The sequence below is a fragment of the Bos indicus genome, chromosome 14 (genome assembly GCF_029378745.1).
Source record: "Bos indicus isolate NIAB-ARS_2022 breed Sahiwal x Tharparkar chromosome 14, NIAB-ARS_B.indTharparkar_mat_pri_1.0, whole genome shotgun sequence".
NCBI lineage: Eukaryota > Metazoa > Chordata > Mammalia > Artiodactyla > Bovidae > Bos > Bos indicus.
The window spans coordinates 23,821,740-23,843,765 of NC_091773.1; the positions used below are offsets into that span (position 1 = coordinate 23,821,740).

The 22,026-nt window shown below is 42.2% G+C and overlaps 1 protein-coding gene across 1 annotated transcript; it reads right to left on the bottom strand.

The window, feature by feature from the left end:
• Nucleotides 1-1,702: 1,702 nt before the first annotated feature.
• Nucleotides 1,703-21,864, bottom strand: LOC109568283 (short-chain dehydrogenase/reductase family 16C member 6). Its single transcript, XM_070802169.1, has 4 exons — nt 21,544-21,864; nt 7,325-7,424; nt 6,258-6,402; nt 1,703-1,832 (listed from the first exon to the last, which is right to left on the bottom strand). Exons 1-4 carry the CDS (start codon nt 21,862-21,864, stop codon nt 1,703-1,705), a joined length of 696 nt encoding a protein of 231 aa, XP_070658270.1.
• Nucleotides 21,865-22,026: the final 162 nt, after the last annotated feature.

The window sequence follows — 22,026 nt, forward strand, 5'->3', positions numbered from 1 at the left end:
TTTTTTAAATCAAACTAAAAAGTGACAGGAAACTTGAGTATGTAATGTGAATGCCTAGGGAGGTTGTGAGAGTGTCAGCTATGTCCCAGTGAGCACTTCTGGAAGCCTCGGTCATTGCTGGAAGTCTGGAGTGCTCTGAGCATGAACAAGACTTCCGGTGGCTGCTCCTCATGACACTTATTACCACGTCTGGAGCTTTAGCTACTGTTGTTTTCCTCTCAGTTTTGGTCTGAACTTCCCCTGATTTCTCTCGTTCTATAAATGAAGCCAGGGAAATGTCCATTCCAAGGTACTCAGCCATGGTCATCATCATGTTTGTAGATATTATTCTAGAGAAAAGCAGAGGGAAAAAATTCAGAATGCTTTAGAAGGAGTCAAAGAGACATCTTCAGGGAATTCCCTGGCGGCACAATGGTTAGGGCTCTGGGTTTCCACTGCAGGAGGCATGGGTTCCATCCCTGGAGGGGGAACTAAGATCCCGCATAACACGTAGTGCGGCCAAACAAATAAATAAATGAACAAAAGAGAAATATCTTTGTAAAGATTACTTGTGAATTCTCGTGGCTCACACTGTGTGCTTGTCACTGCTGAGAGGGACAAATGTGGAAATGTTGCATCACGGGCACTGAATGCTGTCTACAGAGCTTTGAACAGTCCCAGTGCTCAGGCCACAAAGTGTGTGTTGGTTGTTCGGTTGTGTCCAACTCTTTTCGACCTCTTGGACTGGGGCCTGAGGGCTCCTGTATCCATAGGATTCTCCAGCAAGAATACTGGGAGTGGGTTGCATACCCTTCTTCAGGGAATCTTCCTGACCTAGGGATCAAATCCGGGTCTCCTGCCTTGCAGGCAGATTCTTTACCATCTAAGCCACCATGGAAACCCCATTAGCGGTTTAATCCTGCAAAAATGACTAATGGTCTTTAAGCCTCAGTTACTTGAAGTGTGATAAACCACGCAAGGCTGTCATGCAGAGTCTGGCCCAGGTAGACACTTGATGAATCTTACACGTTGTTCTCTCTTCTCTTCAGAGAAGATAGTGGGCCTGGCCTAAATGCACTCACAAAAACTCTGGAACTTTAAGCGTGAAGTTACAGGTCCTCTTTCACCAGAGGAAGTGAGAAACTTGTCAAAAATCCTTAATATTTTTCTGGCAATGCACTCGGGTTTATTGGCCCTTTGTTTTCAAAATAGAATTTTGTGTCAGCTGAACTGATAGAATTCACCTCCCGTCATTGGGGTTCTATTTGTTTTTCTTGAAATTAATAACTTTTATTCTCTAAGAGGGCTTCCCAGGTGGCATTAGTGGTAAAGAATCCACCTGCCGACATAAGAGACGTGTGTTTGGTCCCTGGGTCAGGAAGATTCCCCTGGAGAAGGGAATGGCAACTCACCCCAGAGTTCTTACCTGGAAAATCCCATGGACAGAGGAGACTGGCAGGCTATAACTATGTGGTTATAAACAGTCAGACACGACTGGAGCAACTTAGCACTCTGTAAGAACCAACAGTTTCTGAATTTTCTCAGGGTCTGGAATAACCAAGCACAGCTAGAATTAGTCCAATAAGTTGCCCTGGCATTGTTTAGATATTATTCTTCCTTCAACCTTAAGAAAGATACAAGGTTGCTTTCTGGTAAAAGAGGTAGCAATGATGAGAGCAATTTGTTCACAAACAACCAAAATGATAGAGAAGTCATTATTCACTTACTGTTTCAGGAACAATGCAACATGCGAGAATCTGGGCATTATCAAGTACAACTGCTCCTCTAAAATAGCATTTAAAATACTTTGGGCAGCATACTCCTGAGTCAGCATGGGCAACAAAAGTGGATACCTGGAATAAAAAAAATCACAAAAAGTTATATTGTTAAAGTGGTATTTTTTTGCTGCCATCAGTCAGTTCAGTTCAGTTCAGTTGCTCAGTCATGTCCGACTCTTTGCAACCCCATGATTAGCAGCACGCCAGGCCTCCCCGTCCATCACCATCTCCTGGAGTTCACTCAGACTCATGTCCATCAAGTCAGTGATACCATCCAGCCATCTCATCTTCTGTTGTCCCCTTGTCCTCCTGCCCCCAATCCCTCCTAGCATCAGCGTCTTTTCCAATGAGTCAACTCTTCGAATGAGGTGGCCAAAGTATTGGAGTTTCAGCTTCAGCATCAGTCCTTCCAATGAACACCCAGGACTGATCTCCTTTAGAATGGACTGATTGGATCTCCTTTCAGTCCAAGGGACTCTCCAGAGTCTTCTCCAACACCACAGTTCAAAAGCATCAATTCTTCGGCACTCAGCTTTCTTCACAGTCCAACTCTCACATCCATACATGACCACAGTAAAAACCATAGCCTTGACTAGACGGACCTTTGTTGGCAAAGTAACGTCTCTGCTTTTCAATATGGTGAGCACTAATTATTAAATTTTAGATATCAAGTCATCAACATATGTCTATAAATATGCAAATCATGTGTAAATATTAGAAAAAGCCTTGTGTTTTCTCTCGTGATCATATTGGGACCAGTGCTAACACGTTTCCAGCTTCCCCAGTGGCTCAGTGGCAAAGAATCCGCTGGCAATGCAGGAGCCCCAGGAGATGCATGTTCAATCCCTGGGTCGCAAAGATCACCTGGATAAGGAAATGGGTACTCATTCTAGTATTCTTCCCTGGGAGATGTAATGGATGGAGCAGCCTGGTGGGCTACAGTCTGTGGAGTCACAAGAGTCAGACATGACTTAGCGAGTAAACAAAAGCTAACGTATTTCATTTCCTGGAGTGAACTCCTGGCCTTTATTGATTTTCTCCTCTTTGATGGTCTAGATCTATGGAAGGAAGTGCTTTGAGATTTTTTTCCATATTTTTCTTTTCTGTCTTTCAGCCCAAACATCAGATAGCTGTATACTATTAAGAAGTGAAACTGCAAAATTATTTTACCCAAAGGAAAGCGCTCCTGAGCATGTATAATATGGCTTTATTTTAGGCACATTATTGTTACTACAGTAAGCAAACTCAGATGTTTGCAAAATCAATTGGAGTTGAAATGGGATTAGCATGTAATGAAGCTCCCATTAGACATTATTTTGACATTTTATACTTTTATATTATGCTTCTGTGTTTCTTGAACCACACCTCTTCAAAAATTCTATTTTTGTGTGTGGGCTCAATCACTTAGTTGTGTCTAGCTCTTTGCAACTCCATTGGCTGTAGCCTGGCAGGCTCCTCTGTCCATGGGATTTTCCAGGCAAGAATACTGGAGTGGGTAGTCATTTATATGTAAATAATGTTTTTCATTAAATTTGGGAGGTTTTCAGCATCATTACTTTAAATGTTTTTTTTTTATTTTATTTTATTTTTAAACTTTATATAATTGTATTAGTTTTGCCAAATATCAAAATGAATCCGCCACAGGTATACATGTGTTCCCCATCCTGAACCCTCCTCCCTCCTCCCTCCTCCCTCCCCATACCATCCCTCTGCGTCGTCCCAGTGCTCTAGCCCCAAGCATCCAGTATCATGCATCGATCCTGGACTGGCATCTTGTTTCATACATGATATTTTACATGTTTCAATGCCATTCTCCCAAATCTTCCCACCCTCTCCCTCTCCCACAGAGTCCATAAGACTGTTCTATACATCAGTGTTTCTTTTGCTGTCTCGTACACAGGGTTATTGTTACCATCTTTCTAAATTCCATATATATGCATTAGTATACTGTATTGGTGTTTTTCCTTCTGGCTTACTTCACTCTGTATAATATTTAAATGGTTTTTTTGACCATTTCTCTTATTTCTTTGTTACTCTCCTTGTGTATATGTTGATGTGATTAAAGGTGTCCCAGCATTCTCTGAGGATCTGTTCCTTTTTTTCCATTTATGTTTTCTCTTCCTTCTGGTTGCATATTCTCTGTTCATTTGTCTTGAGGTTCACTTTTTTTTTTTCTACCAGCCAAAATCTACTGTTGAGCTGCTCTAGTGTATCTTCCTTTTCATTTACTCTTCTTTTCCAATCCCAAAGTTACATTTGCTTAAAAAAATCTGTATTTATTTATTAATATTTGATGAAACATCTCCATTCTAAAAATATGGATTTCTTTAGCTCTTTGAATGGATTTAAAATAGCTTGCTTTGAAGTTTGTCTGCTAAGTCCAACACCTGGGTCCTTTTCAAAGCAATTTCCATTGCCTATGGGTTTTTCTCATGTATGGGTCACACTTTTCTGTGTATTTGCCTATCTTACTTTTTAATTAAAAACTGAACATTTTAGATGATATATGGTAGCAACTCTGGATAACTGTCCTCTGCAATTGTTTGCTTGTTTATTTCCTCAGTCACTTGGCTGAAACTAGTTCCATGAGGTCTAGCTCTCCTCCAAGGTGTGGCTTCTGATGTCATTCCTTGAAGGACTCCATCCAGGGAAACTGTGTTTTTAACCCGGCAATCTTTGACTGCCTCTTTCTCTTAAGCCTCTAGCTGGTCTGCCTCTATTTGTATCGTATCTACCTCTTATGCTGTAGTTTGCTAGCTGGTGGTGCTATTTTTTTTTTGAAGATGCTCTGATTTATGGTTTTATCCAATGGCAGAGGGAGAAAGATGCCAGTCTTTGCTGCTGACTGTGACCTTGTCTGTCAGAACCTCTGTTATGAAGCAGGAGTTGGTGATGATAAAATGACTCTTTACTGGGTTTCTCACCCTACTTATCAAACAGAGTCTGGGGGAATGGTAGGAAGTAATGCTGCCACCCAGCTGCTGTTACTAGCCTGTATGGATCTTCCAGCACCCAGAACCTGGGGCTTGGGGTCTGCTCATTTTTACTGTTGGGTAAGTCTACCACACATAGGTTTTTTTGACACATGACTGCTGCTCCAACAACAAAGAGCTGTGGAAAGAGGAACTGGCTTTCTTCAACAATAGCCTCTCCCCAGGTCTTTCCTACCTTGGAGGTGGAGGAGCAAGCACTGTCTGACTGAGTCTATCCATTCATTATAGGCCTTCTACAGAAATCGGGATCTTTGAGTATTCACCTGTTGCCAAACTGCCCAGCGGAGTTCTCCTTCTCTGGGGACTGGTGTGTGTGTGCACGCTGCATGCTCGGTTGCTTTTTGTGACCCTACAGACTTTAGCCCACCAGGTTCCTTTGTCCATGGGATTCTCCAGGCAAGAATACTGGAGTGGGTTGCACTTCCTCCTCCAGAGGATCTTCCCTACCCAGCGATCGAACTCGAGTTTCTTGTGGCTCTTGCATTGGCAGGCGGGTTCTCTACCACCGAGCCACCTGGTAAGCCCCTCCAGAGACTGGGAGACATGGGAATTACCACTGGTTTGCCAAGCCCCTGAAACAGCTGTTCTGCAAGGCAGAGCTGTTGTGTGGAGGATGAGTGTAGTTCCTGGTTCCAATGCCAAGGCCTCTCAGAGTTCTTACCGAATTTCTGTAGGTTTTGTTAAATAAATACTTCTCAATGGATTGCATGCTCTTTGGTCAATCTCCAAATATTTTAAATGATTGTCTTTGCTAATGTTGACTTGCATGGTAGATGTTTCTTTGTGAGAGTTTTTCCCCTGCAGTACTGTCAACTCCATCACCTGTTTTGACACTTTAAATTTAATCTTACAATTTCCCTAGACTCTAAATAGCCTCATTGCTTTTTAGACAGGCTTTTCGTTGGCTGTCTCTCTTTCCTACAGATATAGCTGATCATAGCATTTGGTTCCTGTCAATCCCCTTTTTAGCAATTGTAATGACTACACTGGCCCTAGACCATTTCTCAGTATACTCTACTGATTGGCTCCTTTGTATAAAAGTCTTCGTATTTCACTTGTTTCTTCCTTGGTCTATTCTACCAAATATAAACGTATATCATCCTCCAATACTTCCCCACATATATTAGTCAGTCTTTCAAAATATTTTATCTTTTGGATGATTTTTACTTCACTATTCTTTTTAGAAAGGAAATTATCTTCTCAACACAACAGTGCTAAAGATTTTAATAACTTCTCACTACCAAGTTTTCTGTTATATTGTAATATTCTGATTAGCAATTTAAGTTTATGTTTTCACTATACCATATGCTCATAACCATATTATTATCCTTAAATGGTGTAAACTCATTAATTTAATGCAGGTTGAAAGTTTTCTTTGACTAACTCAGGCATTCTACCGATGTCTTTCGTTTTACTTTTCATATTTCAAAACTTCAAAATGAAAGATGATAATTACCTATATGGAAGATTATCATAAGAGCGAAGATTACTGTAAGATTTCACTTACTTGGTTGAACAGCCCTCAAACATTCCAGTTTTGATAAAATATGGGCAAACAATGGTGGTGTTAATTTTGCTTTTTTGTAGTAGCTTTAATTCAAAGTGGAGAGACTCCGCAAAGCCATAAGCTGCAAACTTGCTGGCACAGTAATCTGAAACAGAGTGAGGAGCTGTTAGCAACAGACTTTGACAAGTTAATTCATGGAATTGTTTTGAAAATGGAAACTCCCTTCCCTTTCTTTGGCTTATTCTGGGGGCAAAGTGAAAGTGTCAGTCACTCAGTCATGTCCTAAGTGCGTGATTCTCCACGCAAGAATACTGGAGTGGGCTGCCATGCCCTCCTCCAGGGGATCTTTCTGACCCAGGTATCAAACCTGAGTCTCCTGCATTTGCAGGCGGATTCTTTACCATCTAAGCTACCAGGGAAAGCATCACTTAAAGTCATTTTCTGTGGCCACTCCACTTCTATAGCTCTATACAGCATACCAACAACAAAATGAAAATGATTTCAATTTCTCTTAACCCAAGAAGACTACAAAGACAACTGGTTCTTTTTTTCTCTTTGTGTTATTTTTTATTAAGAAGAGAGTGATTTTATTATTTTAAAATATATGTATTTGGCTGCCTCAGGTTGCAGTTACATCATGCAGGATCTTTCCTTGTGGACTCTCTAATTGTGGTGCATGGGCTTAGTTGCTCCATGGCATGTGGGATGTTAGTTCCCTGACCAGGGATCCAACCCACATCGCCTGAATTGCAAGGCAGATTCTTAACCACTGCACCACCAGGGAAGTCCCACCACTGTTATTTTATATAGAGGAGGGGAGCAGCAATATGAATGGACCTAGAGATGGGCCTACTAAGTGAAGTAAGCCAGACAAAGACTAATACCATACGATATCACTTATGTGTGGAATTCAAATTTGGGAAATGGGAAGGAATCCTGGCGTTACAAACAGAGCCAAATGTAGTAGAGACTTCCCCTTGGTGCAGAAGAGTTTTCCATGCCTTAGAAGAGTCCTGACTTCTGGGTGCTGTGAGCTGGAGATACAAAGTCACAGGTGGAGCACTCACCTGACAGTCCGTTGATCCCAACGATTCCTGCAAAACTTGAAATGCAGACTAAGTGACCATGGTTAGCTTCAAGCATGGCAGGAAGGAAGGCTTTATAAGTCTGGAAGATATAAACACACTGTGTCAATATTCATTACTCATTTATTACTCTTTCTGCTCAAGTATGTGATTAACTTATAAGCTTACTTAATAAATATTTATTTAACACCTGATGTTTGCATGTTGGACTCTTTGCGGCCCCATGGACTGCAGCCTGCCAGGCTCCTCTGTCCATGGGATTTCCCAGGCAAAAATAGTGGAATGGGTTGCCATTTCCTTTCTCCAGGGAATCTTCCTGACCCAGGGATCCAACTGGCATCTCTTATGTTGCTAACATTTTTCTGTTTCCAGTTGAAAATAATGTTTTCCTCACAGGGAAAAGGTGACTGGATATTTCAAGGGTCTGTTTGTATTTCTAGCCCTATGTGTCAGCGGAGGGCTTTTTAAAGACATTCTAGAAGATAAATTTATATTATAAAGACATTATTTGTTCTGGATGTACAGATTCCCAGCATTAAAGGGAAGAGAAAGGAATGCAAGTATGTGTTGAGGAAGCATTTAGTCATCAAAAACATATCAATGAAACTTTGGGAATATAATTTAAACCAGAGACATACATACGAATCCAGGTTTACATATATGTACAATCAAGGTAACTCTGAAATAATGACATGTGTTTGATAAATAGGTATATCTATTTTCCCTGATTTGATCACATGTGGGGTGTAATACAAGCAAGTGTCAGATTTGCTTGTCTTTGTTTTATTGTATTTGTTGTAAGATTCCATTTTTCTTATGCAAAAGTTCAATGACTGAATTTCCTAAATGTTTTCCCCCTGGTTATAGATTAAATCAGTTATCACTATTTCCATAAAATAGCTCAGTTTATGAAGATGGCAAATATGTGTTCAGTTGAATTGCAACAAATGATGACTTTATTGTTAAAAAAAAAAAAGAACTAGTATTTTTGAACTTTGGACAGGTTTCCAATTACTTGGACTTTGTTTCTCTACCTGCATTGCCTTTTGCAATTTTAAAAAATTACCTTTTGGACAATCTTTTAATATCAACAGTAACTGTGTTACTCTGTAGTGTCAACTTAAAAGACTTCAATACTTTAAAAGAATATTCAGTTGGGTCAATTTACAAGAAATATTTGGCTCCCCATAAAATTTTAAAAGAAGTTCAAAGTCATAAGCAAAAGCATGGAGGCACCTAGCAGGCTGTGGTGTGGACAAGGAATGCTGCCTGCCACCCTTGGACATCAAGGAGATCAAGCCAGTCAATCTGAAAGGAAATCAAACCTAAATATTCATTGGAAGGATTGATGTTGCAGCTGAAGCTCCAACACTTTGACCACCTGATGCAAAGAATGGACTCATTGGAAAAGACTTCATTGCTGGGAAAGATTGAAGGCAGGAGGAGGAGGAGGTGACAGAGGAGGAGGAGGAGGCGACAGAGGATGAGATGGTTGGATGGCGTCACCAACTCAGTGGACATGAGTTTGAGCAAGCTGCGGGAGATGGTGAGGTATAGGAAAGCCTGGCATGCTGCAGTCCATGGGATCGCAGAGAGTCAGACATGACTCAGCAATTGAACAATAATACCAGTAGACAAAGGATGTTTTGGCCATCAAGCCCATAACCACCTCTGCCTCCAACTCTGGATAGGCCAAGAATTCTGCTTAGTCTATCAATGGGAACTCACAAATGGTCTATCAACAGATAAATGGTTGACTAATTGTTTATAGAATTCGGGCTTCCCTTGTGGCTCAGCTGGTAAACAAGCTGCCTGCAATGCGGGAGATCTGGGTTTGATCCTTGGGTTGGGAAGATCCAGTGGAGAAGGGAAAGGCTACCAACTCCAGTATTCTGGCCTGGAGAGGCCAGAATTCACATGGACTATAGTCCATGGGGTCACAAAGAGTTGGACACGACTGAGTGACTCTCACTTATAGAGCTACATGAAATTCTCATATTCACCAACAAAACAAAATGAAAAAGAAAGAAGACTTACCCAGAAGTGAGACATGACGTTGACAAGAAATGATCTTTCCACCATGTGGTCTGGAGTTTTGAGGAACTCTCTTCCTGTCACGACCCCTGCATTGTTAATGAGGATGGTCACATTGCCCACTTCCTTCTTAACCTGTGCAGAAGTGAGGCAAATAATTCATTTACGTTAGGTTACTTATTTTTCCATGCCATTATTATTATTATTATTATTTTTTACTTTATTCAGGTAGTTTCTTTAAACATAGCTATTTTCTCTCTCTCATAGAAATTCAGCAAGTTTAAAGTAGCTTTATGATTGATTGTGTAAAAAAACACATTGATTTGCCAGTTTTGCTTATCTTTGTGTGTGTGCAGAGAGGACTGGGTGTTGCAGTGTGTTTTCTCTGCCTCTATTTTTGTCATGTTACCGTCCCTTTTTGCCAGAGGTGAATGCCAGGGGTACTGCAGAGTGCTGTCTCTATTTCCCTGTGTGGCTCTCAATGTCTCCCTTTGGATGGTGCTTGTGTCTTTCTTCAACCAGGTGTGTGTGGCAGTTACTTCTGTAGGTGCCCTCTTCCTGACTCCTCTGTGACAGGGTGCAGGAGCTCATCCCATCCCTGTAGGGCGTGGCCAGTCCTGAGCACAAAGACATCCCAAACACAGGTATGTTGGATCCCACCTGTGGGATCACAGGTGTCTGTGGGCCTGTGACCTCTGTCAAAAAGACCTCCCCAGGTCTGATAATTGTCTATGCCCAATTACTTCCCTGAGTTTCCAGCTGTGCTACCACTGCTGCGTCCTGAGGGTCTTCCTTCACCCTTCCTTCTGAATTGCTTACCTCATCTGCGTACAGAACCTACTACCACCAGCCCTGCTCGGAGGAAGCTAGGCTCCAGGAAACACTGCAGTGACCTTGATAAAGCTGGTTTGGGGTAAAATATGATGTAAAGCATGATGTATGTTCAAACGACGATTTGAAGATGTTTTTGCCCTGAACTGTATCTTTGGTGCTGTCATGACAATCTGTTCTTTTTTCCAAACAGGAAGTTTGGAAAAAACTTGACTTGGTTGTCCTGGTCCCACCTACTGCTCTGTGTGGAGGCTTCCAGATCACATGGTGGGGGATATTAGGGAAAAACTGCTCCTGATGTCATCAAGTTGAACAGGCTCTGAAAGGAAGAATTACTGTTGCTGCACCGATGTTGTGCAGAGGGATTAGGCCCTTCTGCTTTGGAGAGGGGCAGTACAGGGACAAACACCCAAGAGATGTGAGCTTTTGGCTTGATGAGGGAGCCAGTGTGAGCAAGTGCTTGATCTTAGACCAACTTGGGGAGGAACTTGGGTCTCTGGAGGATGGGAAATCTTTGGTGTAAGGCATTCTTAAATATTTAAGAAAAATTCTTTGCAGCCAAAGATGGAGAAGCTCTATACAGTCAGCAAAAACAAGACCAGGAGCTGACCGTGGCTCAGATCATGAACTCCTTATTGCCAATTTCAGACTTAAACTGAAGAAAGTAGGGAAAACCACTAGACCATTCAGGTATGACCTAAATCAAATCCCTTATGATTATACAGTGGAACTGAGGAATAGATTTAAGGGACTAGATCTGATAGATAGAGTGCCTGATGAACTATGGAATGAGGTTCGTGACATTGTACAGGAGACAGGGATCAAGACCATTCCCATAGAAAAGAAATGCAAAAAAGCAAAATGGCTGTCTGGGGAAGCCTTACAAATAGCTGTGAAAAGAGAAGTGAAAAGCAAAGGAGAAAAGGAAAGATATAAACATCTGAATGCAGAGTTCCAAAGAATAGCAAGAAGAGATAAGAGAGCTTTCCTCAGCGATCAATGCAAAGAAATAGAGGAAAACAACAGAATGGGAAAACTAGAGATCTCTTCAAGAAAATTAGAGATACCAAGGGAACATTTCATGCAAAGATGGGCTCGATAAAGGAGAGAAGTGGTATGGACCTAACAGAAGCAGAAGGTATTAAGAAGAGATGGCAAGAATACACAGAAGAACTGTACAAAAAATATCTTCACGACGCAGATAATCACGATGGTGTGCTCACTGACCTAGAGCCAGACATCCTGGAATGTGAAGTCAAGTGGGCCTTAGAAAGCATCACTACGAACAAAGCTAGTGGAGGTGATGGAATTCCAGTTGAGCTATTTCAAATCCTGAAAGATGATGCCGTGAAAGTGCTGTACTGAATATGCCAGCAAATTTGGAAAACTCAGCAGTGGCCACAGGACTGGAAAAGGTCAGTTTTCATTCCAATCTCAAAGAAAGGCAATGCCAAAGAATGCTCAAACTAGTGCACAATTGCACTCATCTCACAGGCTGGTAAAGAAATGCTCAAAATTCTCCAAGCCAAGCTTCAGCAATATGTGAACTGTGAACTTCCTGATGTTCAAGCTGGTTTTAGAAAAGGCAGAGGAACCAGAGATCAAATTGTCAACATCTGCTGGATCATGGAAAAAGCAACAGAGTTCCAGAAAAACATCTATTTCTGCTTTATTGACTATGCCAAAGCCTTTGACTGTGTGGATCACAATAAACTGGAAAATTCTGAAAGAGATGGGAATACCAGACCACCTGATCTGCCTCTTGAGAAATTTGTATGCAGGTCAGGAAGCAACAGTTAGAAGTGGACATGAAGGGGTACTCTTTCTACCCCCTTCTGATGCCTATGTCAGAAGCTTTCTCTATCTCCTTTATACTTTAATAAAACTTTATTACACAAAAGCTCCGAGCGATCAAGCCTCGTCTCTGGCCCCGGATTGAATTCTTCTCCTCCGGGGGCCAAGAATCCCGGTGTATTCGTGTGATTCAACAACAACCTTTCATCTTGGGGGCTCGTCCGGGATCCTTCAGGACAAGGTAAGGAAGCTTGGAGCTTTAGTTCTTTGTTCTCTTAGTGAACACATTTTCTGCCGTGCTTTACTAACTCTACCATGTGCTTGTGTGAATGAATGGCATGCCCTGCATGAAGCAAGTAAGGGGCCCTGCTCTGCGGTTCCATGGTGATCTCATACAGCTTATGGCAGAAACCTGTTGGGGCGTTGTACTGACCTGCCAATGCCAAGAGGCACCCAATGTCTCCTTCGGAAACCGACCAGAAATGGGCGAAGCGTGTGGACCGAACTCTCCTTTCTCGGTCAAACTTTTCGGTCTCTTTGACCATTTCATAACCCCTTGGGAATTAGAAGTACTAACCTAATCTATCGGATCATAGACTTTCAAGGGACTTGTGATCTATACTGTTATTGTGTACTGTGGCTTAGGTCCCAAACTTGGATTGGTAGTCAAGAAAGTGTCTAGCCTCGCTAGGAATCGAAAGTTCATAAGCTAGATGGAGCTCTAGCTCCCAGAACATCTCTGAGGTTAAAGGTTACTCAGATTGGGACTGCGATGGGTTTTTTTTTTTTTTTTCCTTTGGTAACGCTGGCTCTTAGTGGATCAGAAGAGGCTGTTATACTGGTGTGGTGATGCTTGGAAAGAACATCTCAGTTTTATGTTCGTGTCGGTCTTATTGTGGTCGGGAAATACTCAGGGTCGTGCACAGGCACTCAGGTGATGAATGTTTCCCCTAGTAGTCTTAGCTTGGGAGGCATTTCGGAAGGTTACTCTGATTCACCCCGGGTGACATCAGAGGCAAGCAAGGTTAAGGGTGAAGAGCTGGACGTCAAGTAGGGATGCTATCAAGTCTACCCCTGGTACATCCCCACCCCATCTCGGTGGTAGAACCGGGAGGGACGAGTACGGCGCCTGCGTCGGTAAGGGACAGACTAAGTCTGACCAGGAAGGAAAAGCTTTTGGTGTAACGTCTGTCTACACCCCCATCTAGAGCAGGGAGGGACACCTCCGGTAGAAAAATGGCCTTGGTCGTTTTTTTTCTCTCTTACAGATGGGAGCTAACAATTCCAGCCTCACTCCTTTGAACTGTATCCTGAAAAGCTGGGATAGATTTGATCCCCAGGGCTTAAAGAAGACACACTTGGTCTTCCTATGTGATACTGCATGGCCACGGTATCCATTGGAGGACGGCGAACGGTGGCCAGTTGGAGGGTCTCTTAAGTATAATACTGTTCTACAACTAGACCGGTTCTGTAAGGAACAAGGGAAATGGGTAGAAGTAGCATATGTGTTGCCCTTTTTCTCTCTACGAAATATGCCAGACTTATGTCCTAAGAGTATAGATTTGGGCATGAAATCTTCAGCTCCCTCCTGTCCTCTTACTTTGCCCCCGTACCGGGGACTCCAAACTGGGATTCAAACTGCCCACATGGAGGTCCAAACAACTCCTATCTCAGTACGACCTCAGACTACTCTGGTTTCAGTAGAAACTCAGACCATCGAAGTAAGAGATGAGATGGAGGACAGGAGACAAAGAGAAGAGAAAAAACAGGTTTCTCCAATCTATCCCTGGGATCATATGCACAGAGCAGCCAGAGAGACTGAGGAACAGCCACACAAGCTGTTGCTTCTTTATAAAACACCCACCAGGAGAAATAATCAGTCTGTGAGAGTTAATAAGCCTTTCTCTTATTAAGAAATACAAAGAATCAAGGAGGATCTGGGAGACTATTTAGAGGATCCAGAAAAATATATTAGAGCCTTTAAAGGTGTTACTCTGCTTTATGACCTCACTTGGAAGGATGTGATGTATATCTTGGGACAAACGCTGACTCCTGAGTCAAAGACTCGAGTTTTGGGAAAAGCGGTTGCTTGTGGAGATGAATGGCTTGGTAATGAATCAGTAGAGAAGAGGGAGAACAAGATAGCGGCCCTCCCCACTGGGAATCAGGAGTTCCCAACTATAGAACCAGACTGGGACTACAACACAGCTAAAGGAAGATGGGATCAGAGTCATTTTGTTAGATGTATTCTTGAGGGACTTAGGCAGGCGCGTTCTAAGCCTTTAAACTATGGCAAATTGGCAGACATAGAACAGGAGGAGAAAGAAGCTCCTGGTAAATTCCTAGATAGACTGAGAGAAGGCCTTCGCAGATTCACTGAGATTGATCCTGAAAGTGAAGAGGGAAAAGTGATCTTAAAGTATAGATTTCTCACTCAGTCGGCTCCAGATATCCGCCGTAAGCTATTAAAACAGGCGTATGGACCAAATCAGTCTTTAGATACTCTGTTACAACTGGCTCAGACAGTCTATTATGGTAGGGAATATGAGGAAAAGAAAGGCAAAAAAAGACAAAGGAAAAGGCGGAAGCCTTCGCCATGGCTATGAAAAACGTTCTTAAACAGCCTGAGAAAAATGCCCAGAGGGGCCCAGGTGAAAAGTGATGGGCTTGCTACTACTGTGGAAAGGAGGGGCACCTCAAGCGGGATTGCCCTCAGGCATCTAAGCCGCCCCTGGCTCCATGTCCAGTCTGCAAAGGACCACACTGGAAGAGAGACTACCCCCAGAGGCGTAGGTCTCTGGGGTCGGACTCTCAAGACAATCAGGACTGAAGGTGCCCGGGGGTCCCCACACAAGCTCCCGTCCTAATTACACCTGAGGAACCCCAGGTATTAATAATTGTGGGGGGCCAATCCGTCGATTTCCTTTTAGATACTGGGGCAACTTATTCTGTGCTTACTGAAGCCCCTGGCCCACTTTCTTCCCGATCTGCTTCCATAATGGGACTGTCTGGACGAGCCAAAAGGTATTATTTCAGTTATTCTTTATCTTGCAACTGGGATTCTGTGCTGTTTTAACACGAGTTTCTGATCGTGCCAGAATCTCCCTCACCCCTTTTGGGAAGGGATATACTGAGCAAGGTCCATGCCTCTGTTTTCATGAATATGGAGCCTTCCCTTTCTCTCCCTTTAGTTGAACAAAATGTAAATCCTAGAGTATGGGCTGATGGAAAATCTGTGGGTCGAGCACAAAATGCTATTCCTGTAGTTGTTAAGCTCAAAGACCCACACATATTTTCACATAAGAAGCAGTATCCACTGAAACCTGAAGTTAAGGAAGGGTTAAAACCCATCATCGAAAATTTAAAGGAGCAGGGACTATTAATTCCCTGTAACAGTCCTTGCAACACTCCTATTTTGGGTATAAAGAAATCGAATGGTAAATGGAGACTAGTTCAAGATTTATGAATAATAAATGAGGCTGTAGTTCCTTTACACCCCGTGGTGCCTAATCCTTATACTCTATTGTCTGAAATTCCTGAACAGGCCAAATATTTCTCAGTAATTGATTTAAAGGATGCCTTCTATTCAGTGCCTTTGGCAGAAGAAAGTCAATTCCTATTTGCCTTTGAAGACCCTATGCAGCCAGCTTCTCAGTTAACCTGGACAGTTTTGCCCCAGGGATTTCGTGACAGTCCTCACTTATTCGGACAAAGTTTGTCACGGGATCTACAAAATTTTAATAGCTCTGAAGCAGTGGTGTTACAATATGTAGATGATATTTTGCTCTGTGCTGAGACAGAGGAAGCTTGTTCGCGAGCCTCAGAAGATTTCTTAAACTTTCTGGCAGGCTGTGGTTACAAGGCATCAAGAGAAAAGGCTCAGCTTTGTCAACAATCAGTTAGATATCTGGGCCTAATCATATCAGAAGGGACTAGGGCCATAGGCCCTGAGAGAATTAAACCTATACTAAATCACCCCCTACCTATGACTTTAAGACAATTGAGAGGATTTTTGGGAATCACAGGTTACTGTCGCATTTGGATTCCAGGTTATGGGGAACTTGCCCAGCCTTTATATAAACTTATAGCTGAAACTCAGCAGGCCCAAACCGACAAACTGGTTTGGTCTCCAGAAACTCAAAAGGCTTTTAAGGTTCTTCAGACTGCTCTCCTGCAAGCTCCAGCTCTGAGCTTGCCCACAGGGTCAGAATTTAATTTGTTTGTCACTGAAAGAAAAGGTGTGGCATTGGGAGTTTTGACACAACCCCGAGGGCCTCACCAGCAACCTATTGCTTATCTAAGCAGAGAATTAGATGTAGTTTCAAGTGGGTGGCCCCACTGCCTAAGAGTAATTGGGGCAGCGGCTTTATTAGCACCTGAAGCTTTAAAAATAATTAATGGATGAAACCTTACTGTACTGACTTCTCATGATGTGAGTGGAATCTTAAATTCTAAGGTTAATATTTGGATGACAGACAGTAGGCTTCTTAAGTATCAGTCATTGTTGTTAGAAGGACCAGAAGCTAAGCTTAAAGTTTGTGGAAATTTAAATCCTGCCACTTTCCTTCCTGAGAAGGAAAATGAAACACCTGATCACGATTGTTCTCAATTCCTAACTTTAAACTATGCAGCTCGGGGGGATGTAAAGGATACCCCATTAGACAATCCTGACATGGAAATATTTACAGATGGCAGTTCTTTTGTTCAGGATGGAAACCGTAAAGCAGGTTACGCCGTGGTGACTGCTGAACAGGTTTTGGAAGCAAAATCTCTCCCCCGAGGGAACCAGTGCTCAGTTAGCGGAGCTTGTGCCCCTGACCCGAGCTCTAGAATTAAGCAAAGGGCAGCAGATGGGCCTGATAATCTATGTGAGTCTACTTCTGCTGACTCCAAATATCCTGAGTCTGCCGTTGGATCCTCAAGACAATGTCCTCCTGTCCTGGGCTCACTCCTATGCTGCATTCCACAATCAGTCTAACTGCTGGGTCTGCAGAGAGCTCCCCTCTTTGTCAGTGGAAGGCTTCCTGTGGTGGACATCCCCACTTCAAGAAAAAGACTTTCTCCAAGTCTGTGAATACCTTCGACAACAATCACATGCGATGCCTCTTCTTCATCTGATGACATCTACCAACCCTAAAATGGACTGGTGCAACTTTGTACTCTAACTATGGACATAATGTGACTTACAATTTTGATTCCTCAATTGCCTTACTTTGGGAGACATTAACTAGTTCCCCATGGTGGACAACTATCTTAATTACAATAATTCTGGTTGTTTTGTTTTTGCTGTTTGCTCCCTGCATCTGTAATTGTATAACTGGATTTGTTTCTAGCCGCATGAAAGCTTTTAAGTTACAAATGGTTGCCCAAACTCCTGCTACTGCTGTAGCTTCCTCCAGCTACTATTTGGGGCCCCTGGATCAGATATCCTCAATATGAGGATTAGGAGAATATGTTGCCTCACCAATTTAGGGACAACGCCCCTTGTCAGCTAGGAAGTAGTTATGGAACGAGAACGACACCCCTTTTCCCTAGGCAACATAATTCTCCTAAAAGAAAAGGGGGGAATGAGAGAGTCAGTTCCTAGGCAGGTTGATAGGAAATCTAGGGGTCCCCAAGGAGAGAGGGGTCTGGAATTCTCAAGGAGGAAGAAAGGACAAACTTTTTTTCTTTCTCCACATTCCTTAGGATTATATACCAATAATGTATCCTGCCTAAGGACAGTCTTTGGATTCAACCTTCTGTTATCTTAAAATGTTAATTATGGGAGTAGACCTGGATGTATCTTGCCTGAGGACAGTGTTATCTTAAAATGTAAATTATGGGAGTAGGTTGGAGGAGGTCTTTACAACCTCCAGACATTCTTTGGATTCACTGGAGAGTATATAACTTCATTGTTAACACTAGCAAGCGGGTACTCTTTCTACCCCCTTCTGATGCCTATGTCAGAAGCTTTCTCTATCTCCTTTATACTTTAATAAAACTTTATTACACACACACACACACACAAAAAGAAGTGGACATGGAACAACAGACTGATTCCAAATAGGAAAAGGAGTACATCAAGGCTGTATATTGTCACCCTGCTTATTTAACTTCTATACAGAGTACATCATGAGAAACGCTGGGCTGGAAGAAGCACAAGCTGGAATCAAGATTTCCAGGAGAAATATCAATAACCTCAGATATGCAGATGACACCACCCTTATGGCAGAAAGTGAAGAGGAACTCAAAAGCCTCTTGATGAAAGTGAAAGTGGAGAGTGAAAAAGTTGGCTTAAAGCTCAACATTCAGAAAACAAAGATCATGGCATCCGGTCCCATCACTTCATGGGAAAAAGATGGGGAAACAGTGGAAACAGTGTCAGACTTTATTTTTCGGGGCTCCAAAATCACTACAGATGGTGACTGCAGCCATGAAATTAAAAGACACTTACTCCTTGGAAGGAAGGTTATGACCAACCTAGATAGCATATTCAAAAGCAGAGACATTACTTTGCCAACAAAGGTCCATCTAGTCAAGGCTATGGTTTTTCCAGTTCTCATGTATGGATGTGAGAGTTGGACTGTGAAGAAGGCTGAGCGCCAAAGAATTGATGCTTTTGAACTGTGGTGTTGGAGAAGACTCTTGAGAGTCCCTTGGACTGCAAGGAGATCCAACCAGTCCATTCTGAAGGAGATCAGCCCTGGGTGTTCTTTGGAAGGAATGATGCTAGAGCTGAAACTCCAGTACTTTGGCCACCTCATGCAAAGAGTTGACTCATTGGAAAAGACCTTGATGCTGGGAGGGATTGGGGGCAGGAGGAGAAGGGGACAACAGAGGATGAGATGGCTGGATGGCATCACTGACTCGATGGACGTGAGTCTGGGTGAACTCTGGGAGTTGGTGATGGACAGGGAGGCCTGGCGTGCTGTGATTCATGGGGTCGCAAAGAGTCGGACACGACTGAGTGACTGAACTGAACTGAACTGAATGGTCCCCATCATCCTGTCCAAGAAGATCCCTCAGTCTTAGGGACCCAGAGCTAAGAGGAACTTCATCTAGGTAATAGGATTTAATTTTCACTGTGAGTTTAGGAAAGCATTCCAATCTCAGTTTATAGATCAGGAAACAGAGGTTCTCAGAAGTTAATATTTTGCCAAAGGACAGCTTTTGGCTTTTGAGAAGAATCACAGTGGTTCTCACTCAGTTTTCGACACACATACAAGAAAGTAAAAGCTCTCTTTTACTTAGATTTACTTCTCTGTGGTCAAAATGATTACTTCTGTAACTAACAAATCTCACGTATGTGAACATGCACACAGACACACTAACAAATATAAATAAGTAATTGGACCTGGACATTTGGGAATAAAGCATGACGCTGGTTATTCTAACAAAAAATTCATTTGTGTACTGAGTCTCTGTGGTGGAGATGAGAAAGTTACCTTAGTCAAATTTTGGGAAATTACTGAGCCCTTTATTTAAAAAATTTTTTTAATATTATCATTGTTTTTTTTTGGCTATGCCCCATGGCATATGGGATCTTGGCTCCCTGACCAGGGATCAAACCCAAGGCCCCTACAGTAGAAGCCTGGAATCTCAACCTCTGACCTCTAGGAAAGTCCCATTACTGAGCCCTTTAGAATGCTGTTATTGAAGTTTCCTATGAATTTCAGGGGTCTGGATAATGTCCATGGCTTGTTGACATTCTGGTAGATAAAGTCTAACATTAGTATTAATATTTGGGTTTCTTGGGAGTTGATAAGTAATTAAAATTATACAGAACAGTCAATATTAATAAAATGGTTGACTTAGAAGAATTCTGTTTACAGGCCTGTGAGAAAAGAAAAGTCCAAGATACATTCAAATGGTGAAAAGACAATATTTGATTAAAGTTTTTGGCCTCGTTTTCTACTATACAGCAAGGAAATTTTAAACAAGAGGGAAAGATTCATTGGGGGTGATGGAAATTACAGTGCTTTTGATAGAAGGAAGAGGACTGTGAGGGAGTCTTTATTGCTGACACATTGGTGGGTCACTGCTGGGGATGTGGCAGGGGTCTTGATTCCAGGCAGATGGAACCTGGTTCTACTCTGTCACTAATTTGCTCTATGCCTTGGCTTCCTGTCATCAGTAGAGGAGACAATGTAATTGTGCCCACTTTACTATAAAGATTATATATGAATCCAGAGCCTGTTATACAGAGTGAAGTAAGTCAGAAAGACAAATACTGTATATTAATGCATATATATGGAATTTAAAAAGATGGTACTGGCAATCCTATACTCAGGGCAGCAAAGGAGACACAGATGTAAAGAACAGACTTTTGGACTCAGCAGGAGAAGATGAGGGTGGGATTATTTGAGATAATAGCACTGAAACATATACATTACCATATAGAAAGTAGATGACCAGTGTGAGTTCGATGGATGAAGCAGGGCACCCAAAGCTGGTGCTCTGGGACAACCCAAGAGGGATGGGGTCGGGAGGGAGTGGGGAATGAGGTTTAGGATGGAGGGGACACGTGTATACCTGTGGCTGATTCATGCTGATGTATGGCAAAAATCATCACAATATTGTAAAGTAATTATCCAATCAAAATAAATTAATTGAAAAACAAAAGATTATATATGATGATGCTGCAAATTTCAGAGTCCTGATCTGTGATTTAGTGGTGGTCCTGGGACTGCCACTCCCCCACAGGCTCCTTCCCTGAGCTAGCCCCAAAGACCTCCATCTATGAACCTTTCTTGCCACATTGCTTTGGCAAAATAAGACCTGATTTTGAGCCCACTTGTTCTGTTCTACAATATCCCTGGGATCTATATATAATTACACAATAAATACCTATTATAATTAAAGCATTTATCAGTACTTAGTGACAGGTGCTGCAGTCCATGGGGTAGCAAAGAGTCAGACATGACTTAGAGACTGAACAACGAAGTGTGAAGTTAGAACGAATATCCATAAGTTCAATCTAAGAGGAAATGTAGTCTAGAAATATGCTTCTTCCCCATCCTCCCGACTTTCTACCCTCAGAACTAGGTGACAGTGGGTGTACACTGGAATCATACAATACAGAGACCTAATACTGTGTCCCCTTGAAGATCATCTGGTCCAGTCTTTTCATTTTACTGATAAAGGAACAAGGACCTGGAGAGGACAGGTAGCTAGGCAGGGCTAGTACTAGTTTCTACAGACTTCTGGTGGCAATGAGTCACCAGAAAAGCAGCTGGCAACAACTCAAAAGGCTCATCAAATTTACAGTTGCATTGTTTTCTTGTTTCCTTTTCTGGAGGCCACAAATTCAGGTTCTTTTTTTTTTTTTGGCTTCAGTCCCCGACTAGGGATTGAACCCACGACCCCTGCACTAGAAGTGGAGTCCTAACCACTGGACTGCCAGGGAAGTCTCCACAAAGTCAGATTTCTGACATGCAGACTCAAGCAAGAGGCATAGGAAAAGAAGTATATGACAAAATTTCTCCTCTTCTTTTTGCAAAAGCACATATTAGATGCAGTACTTTTCTTGGGCAAAGAACTAAGAACACCAGTCAGCTTACCTGATCAGCAACTCTGTAGACATCTTGTCTATTACTACAGTCACATGTATAGGCAAATACTTTTGCATCCCTCTCTTCTTTGATCATTCTACATGTTTCCATGTTGCCTTCTTCATTAATGTCCCATAGAACTAAAATGGCTCCAAGACTGGCAAATTTGATAGCCAATAACCTCCCAAGTCCACTTGCAGCTCCTGTTATAAGGACAATCTCTCCCGTAACATCCTTTTTCTTCTTGGGAATTATCTTGTAATATAAAGATTCTAAAAAATAATATAGAAATTTCCCCAAAAATATGGAGGTGTCGAGAAGTACATTCATATTGATTCACTGAAGAAAGTAACGTCCTAATTAGGAAAAAAGGTAACTGATAAATTCATGACATTATCACAATTGCAACACATATAAAACACTTAGTCCAAGGGAATTTACCTTTGAGACATCAGTTCTTCAAAATACATATTTTGGCAACAACTGCTACCA

Bases quoted from the DNA above. Each gene is read 5' to 3' on its own strand.
- LOC109568283 (XM_070802169.1), bottom strand. From the start codon at position 21,864: ATGAATGTACTTCTCGACACCTCCATATTTTTGGGGAAATTTCTATAT. The intron at 7,425-21,543 runs GTAAGCTGACTG...TATATCTTCCAG, and splicing joins TCTACAGAGTTGCTGATCAG to ACTTATAAAGCCTTCCTTCC. The intron at 1,833-6,257 runs GTAAGTGAAATC...TTTTTATTCCAG, and splicing joins TTTGAGGGCTGTTCAACCAA to GTATCCACTTTTGTTGCCCA.